Here is a 26080-nt window from a genome sequence, read left to right on the forward strand (position 1 = left end):
TGGTAGGGAGCAAGTGTTCAAGCCAGGCAGTGAAGGGATCAGAATTCCATTTCAGAAAGATAATTTTGGTAGTAGGGTAGAGAGTAGATTGGAAAGGGATAAAGCTATAGCCAGAAATAGAATATACCTATGGCAAATCAGGGGCGCGGTGATGGTGGGCTGAATTAAAGCAGTGGTGGTAAGGATAGAATGTGATTAAAAAGTCACTTATATTTTCTCATCTCACATGGTAATTATGTAAAAAGCTTCCTAAGTCAGTTTCTTGTCAGGCTAGATGATTTTTTTCTTCAGGATTAATTTAAGGACTCATCCCAGTGCTTTCTTAGAATATTCCCTTATTTCTCACCTGCTTTCCATCCTTCTCTAATTGAGGCATCCAGAGCTAAGGCGAGTGCTCTGTGAGAGTGAGATCCAATCTTTGCTGGAAAGATGTGATAGAAACTAGATGGGGAAAAAGAAAAAGAGAGAGGACTTAGTGGGCATGCCGAATTTTCATGTCAGATAAACCTGGAAACTTGAATGTCGACTTTTGTCCCCTTATACTTGGAAAAATATTCCTTGCAATTCTGATGGATTAATTTAAAGGAGAGAGAATGCCAGATAGATAGGCTGTAGACCTAGAATCTGTGGTATTATGTTCAAGACTATAGATAGGTAATAGTTGCATTAGTTGGTTGCAACTAACTAAATGCAAATATTTATTTATATTTTATTTTATACATACATGTTTATTTTACATACCTAGAAATCAACATTTTGTTAATCTTCTGGTAAGTTTTATTTTTGTTTTTAATAGCCACAAGGGTCGATGGAATAAGTCCATCTCTGTTTTGTGAAACAGAGGAATGTTTCAGGGTTCTTGTTCCATAAGTACTTTATCTATTGATGTCTTCTTAAAGTGCCATGTACTCATGAAAAGGATGTTTTGAACTGACTGGGCATTTCTAGGATTGATGGTATAGGTCCAATTGATCTGTGTTCATAGGTCCTGTGTTCTGAATTGTTTCTATACTGTCCCTTTTTAATTTCTTTATCCAATTCATCCTGTGTTCCAAATTGTTCTATACTGTCCCTTTTTAATTTCTTTACACGTGTTACACAGCATTATGATAAACTTTGCATCCTTAAAGGCTAGGATATATTGTTACTTTTGGAATTCTTTTTATGTCTTTCATAATGCTTTGCACAAAGTTAATTGTACAAAGCTTGTATTACCTCAGAAAGCCCATTAATTAGAAAACATTCATAGATTTTGATTGCTATTTCCTGACAGTACATATTTTCAGTTGTTCTTGATAAAGAATATAAAATACTAAATATTAGTGTCTTACAGTTATTAGCCTAATAATTATGTGTATAATTATTTATTATACAATAAAGTAATATGTTACATATAGTTATTAATCCAGTTAATATGAAACTAAATAATCTAAGCAATCTAAATAATTAATCTAATCTAAATAATATGAAGTCAAGTGGGCCTTAGGAAGCATCACTAAGATCAAAACTAGTGGAGGTGATGGAATTCCAGTTGAGCTATTTCAAATCCTAAAAGATGATGCTGTTAAAGTGGTGCACTCAGTATGCCAGCAAATTTGGAAAACTCAGCAGTGGCCACAGGACTGAAAAAGGTCAGTTTTCATTCCAATTTCAAAGAAAGACAATGCCAAAGAATATTCAAACTACAACACAATTGGACTCATCTCACACACTAGCAAAATAATGCTCAAAATTCTCCAAGCCAGGCTTTAACAGTACATAAACGGTGAACTTCCATATGTTCAAGCTGGATTTAGAAAAGGCAGAAGAAGCAGAGATCAAATTGCCAGTATCCGTTGGATCATCAAAAAAGCAAGAGAGTTAAAAAAAAACCTTCTATTTCTGCTTTATTGACTACACCAAATCCTTTGTGTGGATCACAACAAACTGTGGAAAATTCTTCAAGAGAAGGGAACACCAGACCACCTGACCTGCCTCCTGAGAAACGTGTATGCAGGTCAAGAAGCAACAGTTAGAACCAGACAAGGAACAGCAGACTGGTTCCAAATTGGGAAAGGAGTACGTCAAGGCTGTATATTTTGTCACCCTGCTTATTTAACATTTGCAGAGTACATCATGCAAAATGCTGGGCTGGATGAAGCACAAGCTGGAATCAAGATTGCCGGGTGAAATATCAGTAACCTCAAATATGCAGATGACACCACCCTTAGGGCAGAAAGTGAAGAAGCACTAAAGAGCTTCTTGATGAAATAGAGTGAAAAAGCTGACTTAAAACTCAATATTCAGAAAACTAAGATCATGTCATCCGGTCCCATCACTTCATGGCAAATAGATGGGAAAACAATGGAGAAACAGTGACAGACTTTATTTTTGGGAGGCCCCAAAATCACTGTAAATGTTGACTGCAGCCATGAAATTAAGGCGCTTGCTCCTTGGTAGGAAAGCTATGACCAACCTAGACAGCATATTAAAAAGCAGAGACATTACTTTGCCAACAAAGGTCCATCTAGTCAAAGCTATGGTTTTTCCAGTAGTCATGTATAGATATGAGAGTTGGACCATAAAGAATGCTGAGTGCTGAAGAATTGATGCTTTTGAACTGTGGTGTTGGAAAAGACTCTTGAGAGTCCCTGGGACTACAAGGAGATCCAACCAGTCCATCCTAAAGGAAATCAATCCTGAATATTCTTTGGAAGGGCTGGTGCTGAAGCTGAAACTCCAGTCCTTCAGCCACCTGATGTGAAGAACTGACTCATTGGAAAAGACCCTGATGCTGGGAAAGATTGAAGGTGGGAGGAGAAGGGGACAAAAGAGGATGAGATGGTTAGATGGCATCACTGACTCGATGGACATGAGTTTGAGCAAGCTCCAGGAGTTGGTGATGGACAGAGAAGCCTGACGTGCTGCAGTCCTTGGGGTCACAAAGAGTTAGACACTACTGAGCAACTGAACTGAACTGAACTGAATCTAATATTAGCACATATATAGCAGTTTTAAAGAGCCTTTGTAGAAATTTAGTACATACTATTTTTCATCTTAAATGATCTATGCATGTAAGTCAGATAAAGAAAAATATGGTTATGTAGAATTTTAAATATTAGGAAAAATTAAGAAGGTTAATAGATTTTGGAGTTGTAGGATGTAACAAGGTTATACATGCCATGGCAGCAAATTTTTGGTTTTCCTTAACACCTTAAATAATTTCCTTAACACCTTATAATTCAGATCTGTAAACTTAATTTCTTTTCATGTGTGTGTGTGTGTGGGTTAGGGGAGGGAGGATACTGTTAATATAAATTGCCTTCTATTTGGTTTCCACAGTACAGTTCCTATCAAAGTAATGTACATGCATTGTAAAAATAGGAAAAAAACAAACACAAAAGAATAAAAGTCACCCATAATCCCCGAATTTAGAGATCACCTCTTATTAACATTTTATAGATTTTTTCTTTTCTCTATATCCGTAGAAGTATATACATCTCTTGTAGTCCTGAGATCATAGCTTTATTTTATAATCTCTCTTTGTTTAATAAACTATCATCAACATTGTCCCTCATCATTAAATATTTTTTAATGGTATGATTTTTTTTCCACCAGTTTTGTTGAGATATAATTGACATATAGCATTGTAGTAGTTTTAGGTGTACAACATAGTGATTTGGTATATTGCAAAATGATCATCACAATAAGTTTAGGTCTTACATTCAAGTCTTTAATCCATTTTGATTTTTTGGGATGTGGTGTTAAGATAGAGGTCCAGTTTCATTCCATTTTTATGTGGCTGTCCAGTTTTCCCAACACCACTTATTGAAGAGACTGTTCTTTCTTCATCATATATTTTTGGCTCCTGATTAATTGACCATATATGCATGAGTTTATTTCTGGGCTCGTTACTCTGTTCCATTGGTCTCTATGTCTGTGTTTATGCCAAGTACCATACTGTTCTGATTCCTTTGGCTTTGTAATATAGTTGGAAGTCAGGGAGTGTGATACCTCCAGTCTTATTGTTCTTTCTAAAGATTGCCTTGGCTATTTGGAGTCTCTTGTGGTTTTATACAAATTTTAGGATTGTTCTATTTGTGTGAAGAATGTCATTGAAATTTTGATAGGGATTGTATTGATTCAGTAGATTACTTTGGGTAGTATGGATATTTTAACTATTAATCCTTCCAGTTCATGGGTACGAAATATATTTACATTTATTTGTGTCATCTTCAGTATCTTTCGTTAACATTCTATAGTTTTCAGTGTACAACTCTTTCACCTCCTTGATTAAATTTACTTCTAGATATTTTATTCTTTTTGCTATAATTGTAAATGAGATTGTTTTCTTTATTTTTCTTTTGATAGTTTATTATTAGTATATAGAAACAACTAATTTTAGTTAGTTATCATCTGCAAAAAGAGACAGTTTTACGTCTTTCTTTCCGATTTTGATGCCTTTTATTTCTTTTTCTTGCCTAATTGCTCTGGCTAGGATTTCCAGTACTATGTTGAATAAAAGTGGCGAGAGTGGGCATCCTTGTCTTGTTCCTGATTTTAGAGGAAAAGCTTTCAGTTTTTCACCATTGAGAATGATGTTAGCTGTGAGCTTGTCATATGTGGCCTTTATTATGTTGAGGTACGTTCCCTCTATACCCAGTTTGTTGAGAGTTTTTAATCCTTTTCCCTTTTCAAAAAAATTTTTAAATGGAGAGGATATTTAGAAATGTTGTACTATATTGTTGGGCAATAAGGATATCTGTTGACAAAATCCTTAGTACCTTGCAACTGGTAAATAAAATGTAAAATTATTAAAAAACAATAGTATTTTTAATTCATATTTTAAAAAGTGCAAGTAAATTTATGAACAGAGCATTTTGCAAGTAAACTCTTTAAGTATTTTAATGCTTGCATGAATTTCAGTAAAAACTGTTTTATGAGAATTATAGTACTTATATTATTTGGAAGAATATATTAAGAGGAGCCAGAACTGATAACTTATCATTTAATAGTACTGTATGACAAAGACAGCTTATAGGAGAAATCATTTTTAAAATATTTTCTTGTACAATTTATAAAATTCATATTTTATAGAAAATACCATATTGTCCAAAAATCCCTTAATTCACCATGTACCTGGGAGATTTTATTTTTATCTTTATTTATCTTCCCTTCAAATTTATTTAACAGCTTTTTAAAAACATAAAAAAAATTTTGTTACAGACAAGTTGCAAGAATTGTGCAAAGAGCTCCTGAATCTCTTCATCCAGAGTTAACAATTATTAACACTTTCCACATTCCTCTTCATTCCCTCTTTCTATATATAAACACACATATACATACACACATATGTAACTTTTTTTTCCCCTGAATCATTTGACATTTAGTTGCAAACATCATCCTTCTTTACCCCTAAAGTACTTGAATATTTAACAGTGTTGCTTGTTCCTCAGATTATCCTCAAATAAGAAGCTTTTCTGGTAGCTTTATTTTTTCGCTTTCAGCAACTTTATTAAGAGGTATAATTTATATACCATACAGTTTACTTTAGACTGCATTTTCATTCCTTCTTCCTCTCACTGGCGGTTGCTGGTATAGTGCTGCACCTGGCTGAGCAAATGCTTTCTCTTAGAGCTGGTAAAGCTGCCTTATGACATCAGCTGACAGGTGTATTATACCTACAGATGATGCTTTTTCTCACAGAGTTTGGGTTGACATTAACCCACTCAGTGATTGCTCAACAATATACTCAACAGATACTCTAAACAAAAGACTAAATTTTTGTCCAGTTTTGTGAATATTAACTATAAAGACTTATCTGAACTCTAAATACTCGTTATTATTTTACAATAAATAGTATTAGCAAGATCCTGGATCTAAAAGTTATCATTTCTCTGAATTTTTGGTCTTGAAGGAAAAAAATTACTTTTGAATTAAAAAATAAAAAATTCAGGCCCTTTAGTTTTCATTATTCATTCTGGAGTAGCATGAACAATGTTTGAAATGGCTGATTTCCATTTCTGCTTTGACCTCAATCATTTGCTTAGGGTTTTTTTTGTTTTTGTTTTTTTTTAATGTAATATGTTGCTTGGGGATCAGTATATTTTTACTGATTTATTAGTTGTATCTAAACTGTTAGAAAGCCAAGTTTTATCATATGTAACTCCTACTTATATATTTCTCTCTTTCTCCCCCCAGGGATGAACTGTAAAAGCAACATCAGCTTGACCAGTATAATAATATTACAGTGGATTGCTCATCTCAGTCCTCAAAGCTTTTGAAAATCAACAGCATCACAGCTTGTTTTGAACTTTCTTACACTATTTTCAGCATGAAAATGTGTGGATTTGTGGGGTTTCTAATTCTTCAGAGAGGCACAGAAGCCAGATTGGAAAGAAGGATGAAAAATATAAATTTGTGTATTATTACTTTAACATGCCCACGTTTTCCTTTAAATATTAAAAGAAGAGGTTCTGCAAAATGGAAAACATGGTTTGTGAATTGATTTTGAGGAGTGACTTTTCTTTTCTTAGGCACTTAATTCTGTTCTGATGTTAATTTATCGAATTGCTTTTGTGCAGCAGATAACACCACCATTCACAAGTTAAGATTCTTGGTTTTTGGGTATATGTTAGATGCTACTAAGAAAATAGAGATGAGCTTCCTTTTTAAAGCTTTTGATGTGGTGTCATAGAATAGCATGTTGTAGATACAATCAGCTGCTTTGTTACCTTAAAACTAAGCATTTGTAAATATTAAAACTTAAGGAGATGGCAGGTGATGTCCCTTAAAACACTCGGCTGTTCAGATTGGACATAACTGACATAGTTCTTCCTTTTGCTCTTTAAAAATGATAGGAGACTTGTAGCTTAGTGTTGTTTTTTCTGTTTCTAACTTGCTGCTCATAATGTATATGGATTTAACATGCTGTGTAAGCTGTGTCCTAGTTACTGAACAGTTTATGCAGTGCTGCTTTGCCAAATAAAGTTAAAAATGAAAGAGGCATTGGTGGTGTTTGAATATAGAAGAGCCATATGTCCACCAGGTACAGAATGCTAAGACCACAGAGAAAATGTTGTTTCTCTGATGCTCCATTTTGTGAGATCTGAGTAAGTTAACAGCATTAATCTAACTGCACATTTGAGGAATGTAACTGTGTTTCTTGGGGACAAGAACTTCACCTCATTTATTATTTTTCTTTGCCTAACATGGGGCCTCTTGTAGGTGTACCATATATGCTGAATGAATGAATGAATTGACTTGATGTCAAGAAAGAGCAGATTAAGGATAAATTTACCAAAACCCATCTATGACCTACAAATAGATTTATTAATATAACAACTGTAAAATGAGTTTAAGTCTGTAACACGTTGGGATCTTGCTTAAATGTTGTGATCTTCTCTTTTACAGCAGGATCTTAGTTTTTTTAAGGGCTCTAAATCTTGAAGAAATACACGCTCCAGAACCTATCAGAACCAGCACTCCCAGCAAAGCCCTTCGCTCTGTTGTGTGCAAGTGTGTATGATTCTGGCAGGCAGAGCCTTAGAGAGGTGCTGAGGCAACTTTCCCCCACCTCTTAAGTTAAAGTCTAAAATATTACTTCTTTAAAAACTTCTTTAAAAAGTTGTACATACATCTTTGACCAGTGTCTCTTCTTGGGCAATGTCTTAGGCACAGGAAACTTGCATTAGTTGATAACCAAAACTTGTGAGTTCATTGCTGGCTTCAGTTTGCTGTGGTTAGTATTGCTTCTGGCCATGAACTCTTTTGATTCAGGACTTGCAATTTGCGATAGTTTCAAAGGTCAAGTATTCTCAAGGACTTTAAATTAATTCTTCAACTTATTCACTCATCTGTATCCTTCCAACAATTTATGTTAAGTCTCTTTGTTAGGTCTTGGGGATAGAAAAAGGCCCTTACTCTCAAGGGGTGGGTAGTCTGCAGTCTGGTTGAGGGGACAGTTAATAAATCTGATAAGACAAACTAATAAGTGGCATCTGATTGGTGAAGGCACATGCTATGCCAAGCCTTGCTCTTGGACTTCACACTTTTTGAATTAAAAAATGTTTAGGAATTTCCCTGGGAGTCTAGTGGTTAAGACTCAAAGCTTCTACTGCAGGAGCCGGGCTTTGATCCCGGGTCAGGGAACTGAAATCCGAAATGCTGTGTGGCAAAAAAAAAAAACAAAAGATTTAAAAAAATGTTGAATAAGGAGGAGTGGATTTAAACAAGCACCATTTATTAATGGGTAAAGATGAATGAATTTTAACTATATGAACTTTTAATTTACATATGTTTTACTCAAAGAAGAGACCCAATAGAGCGCTACTAAGAAATCCTGCTTGAAGAGAAACTGGTTGGCCCTTGGAGCCCAAGGAAGTTTCTGTTTATATATCATAATAAAGAGGAAAAAAGCCTGATAATTTCCCTATGCCTAATCCATCCACTATCACTGCTACAGCAGTCGTGTCGGTTCCCCACTCCAGGCTCTTTTTCCCTAACTGACCCGTGTTGTCCGGGGTAGGACTCTTCCATGCCCCCTTGCTTTAGTTCCTGGAGTGCTCTCCCGGCCGTGAAAGCCTGCCTCCTTTCCTCATTCTCTCCCCACCCCATCCCCGCCCCCCATCCCCACCCCCATTTCCTGTGCAGCTTGTCTTCCCTTTCCCTTCCCTTCCTTCCCTTTTTCTTTCCTAACGTGAGAGGAAGTTCTAGGGCTGCTGGGTCTAAAGAACTCATTCTCACTTGGGCAGAGTATCCAGGCTGGTGATGGTAATAGTGAGGATACTTTAAGTATTAATACAAGAGGCAACGATCCAGGGACCTAGGGCAGCTGAGGACATCTGTATTTGAATTCCCACACCTTGAACATTACTATGCCCCTTACAGCCTTGCATCACATGGAGTAATTTCTTTTGCCAGCACTATTTGTTTATTGAGGTTTGTTGGTGATTATCCTATCAGGATTTTGCCTAGAAATTAGCTTATGGATCAAAGAGGCTGCAAAATTTCCATGATAACACTATTGTATCAGTTTTCAATCAATAGTAAAAACGATATTTTCTTGGGGGGGTGGGGAAGACCTGTGCTGCCACTGTCCAGGGTCACAAGAGTAGATATACAGCATATCACTAGCCAAAGAAAAAGTTCAAATTCAAAATTCAAGTATGGTTTCTATTGAATGTGTATCACTTTTGCACCATCATAAAGGAAAAAAAAAAGGTAAGTCAGAGCAACATATTAAGTTGGAGACCATCTGTAGTAGTAAGTATTAAAAGTTGTAAAAAAAAAAAGGCTTAAGAATAAAATACAATTTATTAAAGAATATTGTACACATAGACATGGGACATCTTTTTATCAAGAACTTCAACACCATAGCAATACTAAATTGTGTTTTAATTTCTTCATGTATAAAAGATGTGCTGAAAGGTGCATGCCTCAACAGTTTTTATTTTATTGGATATGGCTATAGGTGACATCCTTCTATATAAAAACAAATTGCACAGCATCACATAAAGAATACAAACATCTTAAGTTCATTCATACAGTCATTTCTCTAAACTCCTTAATGAGAAATTTAAATCTTTGCTCAATTCTAAAATTCAACAAAATGCTCGAGTTTCTCAGGAAATAAAAAATAACAAATTTCTTTGTTTTCCTACCACTAACTACCCATTTCTTAATGTATATCTCCAACCCAAATTAAGTCCTTTACTAAAGGAACAACCTACATCAGGTTCAGTCTAAACATAGTTTTCTAGAGGGATTTCAAGTATCTTAAAAGATTTACCACTTATGGTAAGAAAAAAAAAAAACTATTATATAAATAGAAGACATTATACATTCGCCTCAGTAGAGTAATTTCTAGAATGTGTATTGTCCCAGCATTAAGCAATGGTGGAAATAATATGCCTTTAAAATCCTACAGATTAAAAGGTAAAAGATGCTACGCTAGATGCTGGTTTTCTATAAAGATGAATTTGTGCAAAACTCCCTTATGCTCTGGGAATATATAAGCCTGGCATTAGCTGTTTGCATACTGTAACATTTTAGAGCATTAAATAAATAATGGGAAAAAACTGCATCACTCCACTGAATGGAAGAATCACTGATTCTTAAGTTGATTATTTATTCATGAATCACTGACTCTTATTTTTGCAAAAGCTGTACCCAGAGATCCATTCAGTGTTGTTTTTCCATTTGAATGTGTTTTTTTTTTTCTTTCCTCAACACTAATGTTGAAAACCAGTGGCCATATAAGTGAGCTGCTATGTTCTGGACCATTGAACAGCATTTAGCAGAGATCCAAGAAAAAACTAAACATCTTCCTTGCTCATTTTTCCCTCAGCTAGGTGTCTGTTAAGTTTTTGACCTGCCAGTTTCTCTGCTTCTGCTTTAATTTTCTATCTCACTTGATGACCCTGTTAGAGCTACTTGTAATCCAAAGTCTGAGTTACTCTCCTTTGGGAGAATGAAGCAGCCACATGACATGATGTCAGTCAGCCATTGGAAAGAACTGATATTTACCTTCCTGCAGGCCTCACTGACCCCATCATTAGGCTTATAGCTTAGATATTCTTGCCACGGATAACATCTCATTGAAGGCGTGTGCTCCCTTGAGATCCATCCCCAGAAACAGGTTTTGAAGAGGAGAAGGGAAAGGAGAGCACTGGAAGCTGACAATGAGGAAGGAGAAGGCCACGGGACAAGGGACGCGGGGTGCTATGAAGTGCCAACGGCTGGCTTCTGTGAAGTAAAGTGTTAACACCGCCATTGTCAGGCACCTCTAGAGACACTGAATCTTCTGCCTTGGCTAACTACAAATTCCTATTTTTAGAGACAGCTTACATAAATCAGATTTGTAAAAGTCTGTAATCATGTGGACTCCTCTAAATTTCAAAATGTGTCACATACTTCCCACGGAAAATCAATACGTAAAAACAAAGGTTGAGTATTTGCAGAATCTTCCAGGGTTTTCAGTAGTTTTCTTAAGCTTAGTTAAGAACAGAAGAGGTAATAAATATCAGGACCCAAACTATGTATAAATTATAAGTGAAACATGTCCTTGCGCTCAGCTATTTAGATTCCACTCTTACAGGTACATCCCGTTTATGAGGTAGTCAGATTCCTCAGATGTGATGGGACGAGCCTGTTTAAGTTTCTGTTTCACCAGTCGTAGCCGACAGGCAACCATGAGGAGCAGCAAAGCGGTGATAGCCAAACCCAGGGCCAGAGGCAGCACTGCACCTGCACAAGGCCAGGAATGAACAAGGGTGAGTCAGCGACTAAGCAATAGCGGCCACAATCTGCTGTGTGACGAGCACTTTGCGTGCGCTGTTTTATTTCACTTGAACAACTCAGTAGGCACTTGTACTACTACAAGTACTATTAACACTACAAGTAGGTACTTGCACTACCTCTGTTTGGCAGATTAACTGAGGTACAGAAAGATGAAGTAATTGGCCTAAGAGCACCCAGCTTGTAAAATGAAGGTCTAGGTCGCAAACACAGACTTCCTTAAAGCCAACTTGTGTGGCAAGTTCCTATGAAATGCATATGCCATCAGCGGGTACAAATGTTGCAGTCAGACTCCCCTATATCCAACTTTAACAGACATCCTGTAAACAGACAACTGCAAAGACCCTGTAGCCATAGGATATATTTTCATTGTAGCTTACATTTATGGATTCGTACATGATCATTCTCCATTAAGATAAATATGGACGAACTCCTGATTCCTAGCTCTGGTTAGGACTTAAAGACATTTTTATTTCCTAAAGCCAGAGAACCTACTCTCAGCCTGTAGAACCATTATTAAAAACTTCAGGAAGTGACTCCCCTGGGGGTCTAGTGGCTAGGACTATGCTCCCAATGCAGGGGGTCCGGGTTCAATCCCTGGCCAGGGAACTAGATTCCACATGCCGAAACTAAGAGTTTAGGTGCTGCAACTAAGACCTGGTGCAGCCAAATAAATAATTAAAAAAAAAAAAAAGTAAGCAAAAAAATCACTACTTCTCCGTCACAGGTTCTTTCCCTGTGGGGTTGGTCCTAGACACCTAGACTAGAGGCATCTTTTAGAGCCATCCAGGAGTCTGAAAGGAACAGAGTGTACCCCAGATCAGTCTGTCTTATCAAGCTCAGCAGGGTCTATTCTTAGTCCTATCTGCTCTGTAGTCAGGCCAGGCTTGGAGATGGTATGGTGGAAATATTTTTAGCTACAGGGGCCTTGCCAACTGGTGGAACTAGAGGAGCCGAAATCTCCACTGCATAAACTGACTTCATAATATTTTCTTTCATTTATATATTCATTCATTTTGCATTAATAGCCATGTGCCTGACACTGGTAATCAAAGATAGTAAAGAGTGCTTTATACATGAAGTACTTTAATTCCCACAACCACCATATGAGTTCATACTATTTTTATCCCCATTTTACAAATGAGGGAACTAAATTATCGAGGATTAAGTGACTTGACTAAGTATGGTACATGGTACAGACAGTTGGGTTTCAGAACCACTATATATACCACTTCTTCAAAAGTTAAATGAGATTGTTTTCTAATGACTTCAAATCTGGGTAAGAAAGACATTTAAATGAAAAGATACAATAAAGTATTATAGTTACTAAGGTAGAATTATATACGAAGTGCAGATATAAAAAGGAGTGGTCCATGCATCTGATTCCTAGGACTTTTGCTTGCACGATTTACATGTATGATGGAGCTTATTTGGAATGGGTGAGGGAGATTATATTTTGACAGTTTCATATTGAGATGCCTAAGGCCAATCCAGGTAGAATTTTCTATTAGGTTCTTTGATTAGTTGGGCTTAAATACGTGAAAGGCTGGGACTTCTCTGGTGGTCCAGTGGTTAAGAATCGGCCTGCCAAATGTAGGAGACATGGGTTCGATCCCTGACCTGGGAAGATCCCCCATGGCCATGGAGCAACTAAGCCCGTACACCACAGCTACTGAGCTCGTGTGCCGCAAGTACTGAAGCCCACGTGTCCTGGAGCCTGTGCTCCGCAACAAGAGAAGCCACTGCAAGGAGAAGCCTTCACACCCCAACTGGAGAGTGGTCCCTGCTCACCACAACTAGAGAAACCTCGAGCACCGAAACAAAGACCCAGCACAGCCAAAGTAAGATAAACAAAGAAAAATTAAAAAAAACAAACACATGAAGCCCTTTAGGATTAAGGTGGTGGTTGCAGCTACAAAACCGGGTGGGACTTCCAGAGAGAAAGGGAAGAGAGAAGAGGGCCAGGAACAAGGCTCTAGGAGACATCAACACTTAAGAGGGCAGGCAAAGAAGAGAGCCAGGAAGCATAGAAAGAGACATGTCAGAGGGATGGCTGGCAACCAACCGAGCGGGCAGTCCTGGAAGCAGAGGGCCGAGGCTATTTCAAGAGGAGAGTGGTCAGCAGAATCGAATGCTAAGGAGAGGTCAAGTGAGGCGACGCCTGGAGCGGCCACTGCGCTTAGCAAGTGGGAGTTCATTTACAGGGAGACTGAAGGCTGAGGGATGCCGTTTTGTTTCCTGTGTGTTTTGAGAGAGCTGAATGTGTCTAGGGGAATGAACCAGTGGAGACTAGAAACACGGGGAGTTAATAAATGATGGAAAAACAAACTTGAGGGGATAAGAAGCTGCAAGGTCCTTATCAGGGACTTTGACAGGTCCTTATCAAAGTCAGGGCGGGATACTGACCTTGGAAAAAGGGGAGGGAAGGAAGAGAAGGTGGGGGACTTCCCTAGTGGTCCAGTGATTAAGACTCCACGCTCCCAATGCTGGGGACATGGCTTTGATCCCTGGTTGGGGGACTAAGATCCCACATAGAGCACAGTGGGGCCAAGAAAAAAAAGAGAGGGTGGGTACTGACAGGTACTGGGTGCATGTAACCAAGGAAGTTCACTCCTGATGGTGATGCTTTAGTCCCTAAGTCGTGTCTGACTCTTGCAGCCCCAGGGACTGTAGCCTGCCAGGCTCCTCTGTCCATGGGATTCACCAGGTAAGAATACAGGAGTGGGTCATCATGCCCTCCTCCAGGGGATCTTCTCAACCCTGAGATGGAATTTGAGTCTCTTGTGTCTCCTGCGTTGACAGACAAGTTCTTTACCACTAGCGCCACCTGGGATAGCTTTGATTTTCTGAGCTTAAAATCATTCCCAGGTATAGCTGGCCTCCTCTCCAAGACAAGAGGAGCTGGAGCTGAGTACACACTAATGGCATTTCAACCTCTGGTATATTTGTGGAATCCTAGGTAAAACTCCTGAAGAAAATTCTCAAGAACATTCTGGAATTGTCTGGGTTCAGGAGGAGGGGATGACGAGGTTGCATCAGTGACTCTTGATACAAAACAGTGTTTTGAGTGAGGCCAATATTCCCAAGGGCTTCCCAAGTAGCTCAGTGGCAAAGAATCTGCCTGCCAGTGCAGGAGACGCTGGAGGCGTGGGTTTGATCCTTGGGTCGGGAAGGTCCCCTGGAAAAGGAAATGGCAACCACCACAGTATTCTTACCTGGAAAATCCCACGGACAGAGGAGGCTAGGAGGCTACAGTCCATGGGGTTGCAAAGAGTTGGACACGACTGACCACACATGCACAGTGTTCCCAAAGAGAATTGTAAAAAATAAAAGTCTGTGTTAAACCAACCATCTAGAATTTGACTCTCGAGCTGGTGCATACATTCCAGTTTCCTAATGGTAACCCAGAGAAAAGAAGTTCTGAAAGGGCTCAGTTTGGCCCTGAAGGTGTCAGTTTCCCTGCATCTTCTGGTACTAGTCACAAAGATGGAGGTTACAAAGGATCTGGATAAAAAAGAGACTTTGGTCAACCCTAGGAACCTAAAACCCCTTCTTACAAGCTGGATCCCAACACCCAGCCCCAGTTCTGCTTGTTCAGGGAAGGAAATTGATTACAGGCTGCCTTTCTAAATGCATGTGACTTGTTTGAAGATGAACGCCAGCGTTTAGACTTCAGGAGAAGAGAGCTGTGATTGAGTCCCAAGAATGGGACTCAGAGGGAGCTATGGCAATCATAAAACAGCATATAATCTAAGGGGATTTTCTGTTTGCCAAAGTCAGATACGGGCTTCCCAAGTGGCTCAGTAGTAAAGAATCTGCCTGCCAATGCAGGAGACGAGGGTTCAGTCCCTGGGTCGGGAAGATCCCCTGGATAAGGAAATTGCAACCCACCTCCAGCATTCTTGCTTGGGAAAGCCCATGAACAGAGGAGACTGGCGGACTACAGTCGCTGAGGTCACAAAAGAGTTGGATACAATTTAGCGACTAAACAACAAAAAAAAGTCAGGCATAGGGTTTCTCTATTGTCAGAGCTGATTCCCGGTTAATGAATCAAGAATGATTTATTAATCACTTTGATGACAAAGAAGATGAAGTCTCCCATAAAGTACTTGCTAGGATGCTGAAAGTTATTTTCAACTTTTAAATACTCCGTTGGCATACTTTAATGCTTTTAGTTCAGGTAATTTAAAATTTCCCTCCCTCTTCTAAGGGCTTCCCAGGAGGCGCTATTGGTAAAGAACCCACCTGCCAATTCAAGAGACATGAGATCCAGGTTGGATCCCTGGGTCTGGAAGATTCCCTGGAGAAGTGAATGGCTACCCACTCCACTATTCTTGCCTGGAAAATCCCATGGACAGAGGAGCCTGGCAGGATACAATCTCTGGGTTTGCAAAGAGCTGGACATGACTGAATCGACTTAACACACACACACACACACACACACTTCTAAAACACACCATGCTAGTTTTCTCAGGAATGAGCTAAGTAGATGGACTTCTGTTCACAAGACTGAGAGTGACACTCAGGTGTGTAACAATTAGGACAGGCCCCGGGCAATCAGAACCGAGGGTCTCTGGACACATCTGGCCATGGAGGCAAGGGGCGAGCCCCGTTCTCTGTGTCTGTTGGCAGGGGGCAGGCTCTTCTTTTTTCTTTATTTCTTGACTGCAGCACTGGGTCTCAGTTGCTGTGAGCAGAGGCAGTTACTCTCTGGTTGCGCAGCGCTGGCTTCGCATTGTGGTGGCTTCTCTTGTTGGGGCGCACAGGCTTAATTGTTCCACAGCATGTGGAATCTCCCCGGATCAGGGATTGAACTGGCGTCCCCTGCATTGGTAGGCAGATTCTCAACCACTGGACCACCAGGAAAGTCCAACAGGCTCTTTTTATTCAAATATCCTGGGACAGCTAAGTCCAGCAGGTCCACAGACTGGGCAGCATCTAGATACTTGATATCTGGATATTTTATTATTTAAAATTTTATTTATTATTTAAAATTTATGCATTATTTAACAATGTTATTTAAAAATTAGATGTGACCATTGTTATGAGACTACTTCTGGGGTAAAAAGAAAGTTTTCTCAGTGTTTAGATCTGTAGCTTAATAATCATATTTTGTTCTCCTAAATTGTATTTTACTAATTTGTTTGTGAGATTTAGGATCAAAATCTACCTTTCTACAGGACTATGTTGAAAGTGTTTCCTGTCTAGTTAAAAATAACCAAAACCATGAAATTACAGTATTCTTCTTCTACTTACTAAATATCCCCTCTACCTCCTGCACACTTTCCCCATTCCTGTGTCTTCCATCTCTTGTCACTGAAGCACTTGGAGAAAGAACTGTATACTCTAACACCTCTGCCCTTGTTGATCACAAATAACAGTCATAATAGCCATCACTTGTATGACTTATCAAATGAGCCAAGCAATATGCTAAAAGCTCTGTAGTGATATCCTATCTATTCTACCTAACAGCTCTGGGTATAGTTATTACACCCATCTGACCAATGAGGAAATTGAGACCCAGAGAGAGAAGATAACCTGGTCATGGAGTTAGTGATGGAGCAGGGGATTTGAACCTTGGCATCTGATTCTAGAGCCCATGTTCTTAACCACTGTGTCCTGAGTATTACTCCTTCCACAGAATGTTATGCCTGGGAAAGGGACTGTAGTGATCATCCACTCCAGTCAACTTATAGAACAGAAAGCTGAGGACAAAACCTGTGAAGATACTAGTTCAAGAGCCCCAAGATGAAGTGTGATATAGGAGATGAGAATTTACAGTTTTTCTGACCCATAGATCCCTGTTCTTGTCACGAACTCTTGTAAATTTGCTTGATAACCTCAGCAACAGGATACATGGTCCTGCAATTGTTCCGACCCTGCAATGAGTTTCCAAGGTGAACATTTACCTGCTTCTGGGGCCGGGTGTTCCCCTCCTCCTCGATTGCTCTTTGACTCAAAAATATAATTTTCCTCTTTTCTGTTCTTCCCTGAGGAATCACCATCTGTGGAAAATAATAAAACATACTGAAGGTTCATCAGAAACTTCAGGAAATAGATGTGAAAATACAGCCATATATTTTTTTTAGGAAGAGCTTAAAGAAAGGACTTACAGGCTTTATTTCCCCAATAAACATAGGCCTGTGTTTGATACTAAAACACAAGATAACCAATGTGACCAACTGAATAACGCAGAGGTGAGGCTAGTGGAAAACCATTGGACAGAGATGGGAAACAAGCTCACCGCTCCAGAACTTTCCCCTCACCCCCACCCCTACCGCCCCACCCAAAGAAGGAAGGAGAAAGCTCAGCTAGAAAAGCCAAGGGTTAGGGTTGGACTTTATACCATAGAATGCAGAAACAGTCCAGAAACATTTTTTTCTTTAGAAACTGAACAGTGAGCACATATAAATCACTCACACAAGCTACTTCACTTTCTTACCTCAACGCTGTTTGGCAGGCATTAATAGCTCTGTTGCTTTTTTTTCTGGTTAGTCTCAGAGAGGTTCAGTGCTTACCTGGGTTCATTCAAGTAATCAGTGAGTCATAGGGTTGAGATTCAAACTCAGATGTGTCTAACTGCTTATTGGTGGAAACCAGCACTTCTGATGTAATGATAGCTTGCTCATTGCTTACCTGTTCTATTCAGTTAAATATACTCCTGAGAGTAACAGAGGATTAAATCTTAGAGTTTTCATCTCAGGTTCTGATGAGCCAGGGCTGTGTCATTCTATTATCTGCCATCTAGGAATTCATGGCACTTGTGTGCTCAATGATATTGATAATATCGTAATGAATGAGTTAGTGGAGTTACCCTCACATGGAAGTGTAATTTCAGGTGAGACTTTTGCAAAATAAAATGCTCAATGGAAATAAATCAGAAGTGATCTGCTGACATGAGGAATTTTATGAAGAAACAAACAAACAAAAAACTTTAAAGCTTCTTCAGCATATTGAAAACCAGAGACATTCCTTTGCCAACAAAGGCCTGTCTAGTCAAGGCTATGGTTTTTCCAGTGGTCATGTATGGATGTGAGAGCTGAACTATAAAGAAAGCTGAGCGCCGAAGAATTGATGCTTTTGAACTATGGTGTTGGAGAAGACTCTTGAGAATCCCTTGGACTGCAAGGAGATCCAACCAGTCCATCCTAAAGGAGATCAGTCCTGGGTGTTCATTGGAAGGACTGATGTTGAAACTGAAACTCCAATCCTTTGGCCACCTGATATGAAGAGCTGACTCATTTGAAAAGACCCTGATGCTGGGAAAGATTGAGGGCAGGAGGAGAAATGGACGACAGAGGATGAGATGGTTGGATGGCATCACTGACTCAATGGACATGAGTTTGGGTAAACCCCGAGAGCTGGTGATGGGCAGGGAGGCCTCGTGTGCTGCAGTCCATGGGATCGAAAAGAGTCAGACACGACTGAGCGACTGAACTGAACTGAACTGAACTGATGGGACTGGATATCATGATCTTAGTTTTCTCAATGTTGAGTTTTAAGCCAACTTTTTCACTCTCCTCTTTCACTTTCATCAAGAGGCTCTTTAGTTCTTCTTCACTTTCTGCCATAAGAGTGGTGTCATTTGGACATCTGAGGTTATTGATATTTCTCCTGGCAATCTTGATTCCAGCCTGTGCTTCACTGAGCCCAGTGTTTCTCATGATATACTCTGCATATAAGTTAAATAAGCAGGGTGACAATATACGGCTTTGATGTACTCCTTTCCCAATTTGCAACCAGTCTGTTGTTCCATGTCCAGTTCTAACTGTTGCTTCTTGACCTGCATACAGATTTCTCAGGAGGCAGGTCAGGTGGTTTGGTATTCCCTTCTCTTCAAGAATTTTCCATATTTCGTTGTGATCCACACAGTCAAAGGCTTTGAGGTAGTCAGTAAAGCAGAAGTAGCTGTTTTTCTGGAACTCTCTTGCTTTTTCGATGATCCAATGCATGTTGGCAATTTGATCTCTGGTTCCTCTGCCTTTTCTAAATCTAGCTTGAACATCTGGAAGTTCATGGTTCATGTACTGTTGAAGTCTGGCTTGGAGAATTTTGAGCATTACTTTGCTAGCGAGTGAGATGAGTACAATTGTGAGGTAGTTTGAACATTCTTTGTCATTGCCTTTCTTTAACAAATAGATTCAAGGGGTTAGATTTGATAAACAGAGCGCCTGAAGAACTGTGGATGGAGGTCGTGACATTGCACAGGAGGCAGTGATCAAGAGCATCCCCTGGCAACCCACTCCAATATTCTTGCCTGGAGAATCCCATGGACAGAGGCACCTGGCAGGCTTCAGTCCACGGGGTCACAAAGAGTCGGACACAACTGTGTGACTGCCACTTTCACTTTTTCACCAGTGCTGAAATTCCTCATGGCCCCAGTGGTTCTGTGAATAGGGGTTTCCTCTTGGTGTTTCATTGGGTGAGAAAACGGAGCATTTAACTTATCTTTCAGATACTCTGTTTTATACTCAGCACAGTTCAATGACTGCCCAGTATCCATCTTCACACACCCTTTTTGCATTCCCTTTACATCATAATTCTTATTTCTGTTCTTGCTTTTTAGACTAATTCATTGGTACCCTTTAAATAGCCACCAAATCTCATTGTATAGTCACGCACATATTTTGATCTCTGTTGCTTCCAAGGTAGGGTGTCTCTGGTGGCTCAGCAGCAAAGAATCCACCTGCGATGCAGGAGATGCGAGTTTGACCCCGGGGTCGGGAAGATCCCCTGGAGAAGGGAATGGCGACCCACTCCAGTATTCTTGCCTAGAGAATCCCACGGATGGAGGAATCTGGCGGGCTACAGTGGCAAAGAGTTAGATACAACTTAGCAACGAAACCACCATCATCTTCAAGGTATTAGTCATTTTTACATTCACCTATTCATTGTAAAATCCTCTAGCAGATAACAAAGTTCATCTTCCTAATGACTTATAGGGTTTCTACAGTGATTAACAAGATTTGGATTAAACAAATCCGTGGTGGGGTGAAAAATCAAATAAAATAGAATTGCTTATTTTGCCTTCTGAAAGACTGATTATCTGTTATACAAGAAAATATCATATGACAGTGATAATGACCTTTAATTAAGACTCTTTTAGGGATGTCATTTGTAAGGGGTCTAATGCTCAGAATGCCACCACTGAACTTAAAGCTCATAGAGAATGTAAAGACAAAGCAAATAGGTCTAAGAATATTCCTGCATAAATTATTTTTATTTAATGAAGAATGTAAACCTTCAGTGTATCTCTCAGACACCCTAGCGCTGCTCACAGAAGGTGCTGCCACTTACGTTTGATGTGCTATCCCTCTGGTTCTGAATGTTCATTGTTAAAACTGGGAAATAAGATGGAAAAGTGTATCTGGGTGGAAATGTCACTCTGTTGATTTGTGAGCTATGAATGTTCGCCTTTTAAAAATAATTTAAATGTATACACAAATGATTAATATTTAAGTTGATATAGCAGCAAAAAAAAAAAAGTGAGCCATCCTGTACTTTGGTTGTTGCTTTAATAAAGGATTTGCACAGGTACTAAAAAAAAAAAAGACCATCCCCAAGAAAAAGAAATTCAAAAAGGCAAAATGGTTGTCCAAGGAGGCCTTACAAACAGCTGAGAAAGGAAAAGACGTAAAAGGTAAAGGAGAAAAGGAAAGATACACCCATTTGAATGCAGAGTTCCAAAGAATAGCAAGGAGAGAGAAGAAAGCCTTCCTCAGTGATCAATGTAAAGAAATAGAGGAAAACAACAGAATGGGAAAGACTAGAGATCTCTTCAAGAAAATTAGAGATACCAAGGGAACATTTCATGCAAAGGTGGGCACAATAAAGGACAGAAATGGTATGGGACCTAACAGGAGCAGAAGATATTAAGAAGAAGTGGCAAGAATATACAGAAGAACTATACAAAAAAGATCTTCATGACTCAGATAACCACAATGCTGTGATCACTCACCTAGAGCCAGACATCCTGGAATGTCAAGTCAAGTGGGCCTTAGGAAGCATCACTATGAACAAAGCTAGTGGAGGTGATGGAATTCCAGTTGAGCTATTTCAAATCCTACAAGATGATGCTGTGAAAGTGCTACACTCAATATGCCAGCAAATTGGAAAACTCAGCAGTGGCCACAGAACTGGAAAAGGTCAGTTTTCATTCCAATCCCAAAGAAAGGCAATGCCAAAGAATGTACCAGAATACTTGGGTATATTTAAAGGTGTCTGCTGATTATAGCTCATTAGATGATATTTTCCAAAGAAGTTAGGTCAATGAAAGAGGACCTACTCCCTTCAAAATAAGTTTGTGGAAATAGCCATCTGATTATCTTCATTTGTGACAAGTATATTTCTTTGACTAAATCTTCCATTCATTTGAGAATCCAGTTGATTCCCACCACCACGCAGGAAGACAACAGACTATTCAGAATGAAAACATAAAATATAGGACATGTTAAAAAAGGAAGAAAGAAACCCTTTAAATATCCTTTGTGAGAATGTCCTCTCTGAATAAAATACTGTCCATGATAACCTGAAGGTCTAAGTTGCTCACTCGTTACCTCCAAAGATTAGTCCAACAGCGAGGCTTTGGCATATTTAGCATGGGAATTCGAGAAAGTACGGGCAAACACCCTCATCCCCATACAGAAATTGTTTATTCTCCTAAGTCCATGCTTTAATCCAGATCCTTAAAAAATGTGGCCAACCTGCGGGGATGAACATGTTTTCTAGTTATAAAAAGAAATCCAGGTTCAGGGTCAGAAGGGAGGCTTCAGAGGGAGGGGACATCCGTGTACCTGTGGCTGATTCATGTTGATGTATGGCAGAAACCAACATAATATTGTAAAGCAATTATTCTCCAATTTAAAAGTTATTAGACTAGTCAGAAAATGGAAGACATTTGTTAGAGTGTGGAATACAAAATATAACTATTAAAAAAAAAACCAACAACCCAGATTCAGTGTGAATGGGGATACCTGACCATTTTTCTAGCTAATCTGCAGAACTGGAAACCAGATTTCTTTCCTTCAGCTGGGTCCACACAAGAGGACAGCCTTGTTTACAGACGACTTGGACCATACAGAGAACAGGCCTCACAGCTGCAACCACCCCGGGAAACAGTCCAGCCATTGTGCGTCTGCATGAGCAAATGCCAGCCCCACTGCGGCTCTGAGCGTACAGAGCATGCGTTCACCGGTGGGACTGAATATTCACCCACGCCCTTAACTTCATCCTTAGGAACATGCTTGGGATAAATTCCTAACAGCAGGCTAACTGGGTCAAGGCATACATACAAGGCTTCAGAAACTGCCCTCTGGAAGACTCTACTAATTTGAATCCCACCAAAAGTAGGTGAGACACTTCTCTATACACTTATTATTATTATGCTTTCACCTTTGCCAATGTGGTAGATTAAAAAACTTAATCTCATTACTTTCTATACTACATTATTAGTATTAATCTTAGTATCTCTTTAGCACGTCTTCAGGGAGCTTAGTCTTATTTATCCTCCCAAGCCTGTGCGGGAATGAGGGAGCAGAAAAATCAACTTGTCTATATTTACTGTACTAGCTGATGATCCTTGTAAAACACTGGCGTAGGTCACAAACCATAATGCATTAAAATTTGTTTTAATGACTGGGTTGGGTCTTCGTCACTTTGTGCAGGCTTTCTCTGGGTGTGGTGAGTGGGCGCTACTTTTTGTTGTGGTGTGTGGGCTCTCACTGCAGCGGCTTCTCTTGTGGTGGGACACAGGCTCTAGGCGTGAAAGCTTCAGGAGTTGTGGCTCTTGGGCTTTAAGATGAGTAGGTTCAGTGGTTGTGGCTCAAAGGCTTAGTTGCTCTGCGGCGAGTGGGATCTTCCCAGACCAAGGATCGAACCCATGTCTCCTGTGCTGGCAGGTGGATTCTTATCCACGGCATCACCAGGGAAGCCCCAACAGTGCATTTTTAAATCTACTGATGTTATGCTGAGTATAACATAATTTCAAATCACAGGAAGGTCAGAGGCTGCGGATTCCAGTCTGGTGGTTCAGAGATGACGGAAAAGGAAGGAAATGGGGGCAGCTGTCCAAACAGAAACCACACACTGTGGGAGGCCCTTTCTAACACTTTCAAGGCTCTGTTCTTTTCTTCCCATTTTCTTTACCCTGGACTTGAAAAAAAATATTTTGGCTATCTTAGTACCCAGACCAGGGACTGAACTTGTGCCTAACCACTGGACTGCCAGGGAATTTCTACCCTGGATGTAATAATTTTGTGACTTTGATGGACATTTCATAACATGAAAATGTTCATAAGTGAGAAAAATGTTTTGTAAAATGATATCCTAATTTTGTTATAAGTGAATAAATGTACGTGTGTCTGTATATACATTTTGTTGTGGATCACAAAAAACTGTGGAAAATTCTTCAAGACATGGGAATACCAGACCACCTGACATGCCTCCTGAGAAATCTGTATGCAGGTCAAGAAGCAACAGTTAGAACTGGACAGGGAACAACAGACTGGTTCCAAATAAATAGGGAAAGGAGTATGTCAGGAGTATATTGTCACCCTGCTTATCTTACATGCAGAGTACATCACGCGAAATGCTGGGCTGGACGAAGCACAAGCTGGAATCAAGATTGCTGGGAGAAACATCAATAACCTCAGATCCGTAGATGACACAATCCTTATGGCAGAAAGCAAAGAAAAATTAAAGAGCCTCTTGATGAAAGTGAAAGAGGAGAGTGAAAAAGCTGGCTTAAAACTCAGCATTAAAAAAACCAGGATCATGGCATCCGGTTCCATTACTTCATGGCAAATAGATGGGGAAACAATGGAAACAGTGAGAGAGTTTATTTTGGGGGGGCCCCAAAATCACTGCAGATGCTGACTGCAGCCATGAAATTAAAAGACGCTTGCTCCTTGGAAAAAAAGCTATGACCAACCTAGACAGCATATTAAAAAGGAGAGACATTACTTTGCCAACAAAGGTCAGTCTAGTCAAAGCTATGGTTTTTCCAGTAGTCATGTATGGATGTGAGAGTTGCACTATAAAGAAAGCTGAGCACAGAAGAATTGATGCTTTGAACTGTGGTGTTGGAGAAGACTCTTGAGAGTCCCTTGGACTGCAAGGAGATCAAACCAGTCCATCCTAAAGGAAATCAATCATGATTATTCATTGGAAGGACTGATGCTGAAGCTGAAGCTCCAATACTTAGGCCACCTGATGCAAAGAACTGACTCATTGGAAAAGACCCTGATGCTGGGAAAGATTGAAGGTGGGAGGAGAAGGGGATGATAGAGGATGAGATGGTTGGATGGCGTCATGGATTCAATGGACATGAGTCTGAGCAAGCTCTGAGAGTTGGTGATGGACAGGGAAGTCTGGCGTGCTGCAGTCCATGGGGTTGCAAAGAATTGAACACGAGTGACTGAACTGAACTGGGAGAAAATGCAACAAATTGTTAATGGTGAGTTTTGCTAGATGATTTTACTTCTTCATATTTTTCTGTATTTTCCAAATTTTCTACAGTAAGTACATATTACTGGAGTGATTAGGAAAAATAATATATAATAGAAATAATAACTGCATATTATCTCACTGCATCTATGAAACTCCATTCTTTACACCTTCACAGCCCAAGTCAAAGGTTTATTATTGAAAAGGACAGAAACAGAGATGTAGGGACTTCCCTGGTGTTCCAGTGGTTAGGACTCTGCTCTTCCACTGCAGGGGGCACGGGTTCCGTCCCTGGTTGGGAAAAAAGATCCCCGTGCTGCTGAGTCATGGGATGGATGACTCAGCCCCCAGCCCCCAAATAAGGAGAGCTGCAAATACATCTCAGACTGGGTGTCAACTCCCATTCACAGTGGTGGCAGCCTGGAGCACTACTTGCAAAAGGATTCTGAAGCTGTCTTCCCTCACCCCGCTGCCCCCACAGGAGACAGAACTGGGATCACAGAGCAGGATCTAGCATGGATAAGGGCTGATGGAGGCCTGCATGAGTCTACGGTTATTTATCTTCCCTGAAACAGACACCAGGCTAGACAGAGCCTTCGGGGTTACCAATGAAGCCCGAATTAATCAATGAGGAAACTGAGGCTCAGAGACATGAAGCAACTCCTCGGGGTTCTAAACACAGAGCTGGGACTAGACCTCAGGAAGGAGACTGGCCTTGGGTCTCCACTCTGCTTTCAGCTAATTCACTCAAGTTCACGTGTGCCTCTCCATCAAAGTGACGGAGCAGGAGTTCACCCGCTGTGGCCTCTGAGAACTTCGTGAGGTCGGTCAACTTCATCCCTGCTGCCAAAGACACCTGGTCCCCCCAGCTCTGCTCTTAGGTTCTCCATTTTCATACGGAGAAAATGGATTAAGACAGTCAAAGCATTGGATGAAGTGACAAAGTTCTCCCATTAGGTGGCGGTACCAGCAAGGAATAGATAAAGCAGGCCTTTGAAGGGCACTTGCCTAATGGTTTAGTTATTAAGATTCTGCCCTTCCAGTGCAGAGGCTGTGGCTTCAATCCTTATTTGGGGAACAAAGATATCTGTGGTATGACCAAGGTTTTGCTTTTTTGTTTTGTTTTTGTAAATCCTTTGTAGAGTATTTTGTAGATATATTTGTATCAAAGCACTTTAAATTTTACAAAGCAGATAACCTTGTAGATAAATTTACAAAGTAGATTAGAAGGAAATATTGAAAGTTAATGTCAATAAAAGGGTGGTATTTTACGTTATTTCCGTTTTCACTATTTGCATCTTCTGGATCTTCTATAATGAACAAAATGGTTTCATAAAGAAGTTACTGAAATAGTGAGAGA

At 39.8% G+C, this 26080-nt stretch overlaps 2 protein-coding genes across 3 annotated transcripts in view; one reads left to right on the plus strand and one right to left on the minus strand.

Annotated features, from left to right (window-relative positions):
• Positions 1-6987, plus strand: part of PCMT1 (protein-L-isoaspartate (D-aspartate) O-methyltransferase) — a 42978-nt gene extending 35991 nt beyond the window's left edge. Inside the window, exons 8-9 of one of the 2 annotated variants that reach the window (XM_043457127.1) lie at positions 4478-4621; positions 6181-6987. In XM_043457127.1, the coding sequence (XP_043313062.1) occupies positions 4478-4621; positions 6181-6193 (157 nt within the window). In that variant the 3' untranslated portion in view covers positions 6194-6987. The remainder of the gene's footprint in view (positions 1-4477; positions 4622-6180) is intronic. The other variant, XM_043457128.1, reaches the window with a different exon arrangement.
• A 2288-nt stretch (positions 6988-9275) lies between these two features.
• The window catches only part of LRP11 (LDL receptor related protein 11), a 52356-nt gene continuing 35551 nt past the window's right edge, over positions 9276-26080 (minus strand). The window contains exons 6-7 of the mRNA XM_043457125.1: positions 17187-17282; positions 9276-11226 (exon numbers count right to left, since the gene is read on the minus strand). Coding sequence (XP_043313060.1) covers positions 11072-11226; positions 17187-17282 — 251 coding nt within the window. The 3' untranslated portion in view covers positions 9276-11071. The remainder of the gene's footprint in view (positions 11227-17186; positions 17283-26080) is intronic.

Source organism: Cervus canadensis, chromosome 33 (assembly GCF_019320065.1).
Source record: "Cervus canadensis isolate Bull #8, Minnesota chromosome 33, ASM1932006v1, whole genome shotgun sequence".
Classification (NCBI taxonomy): Eukaryota; Metazoa; Chordata; class Mammalia; order Artiodactyla; family Cervidae; genus Cervus; species Cervus canadensis.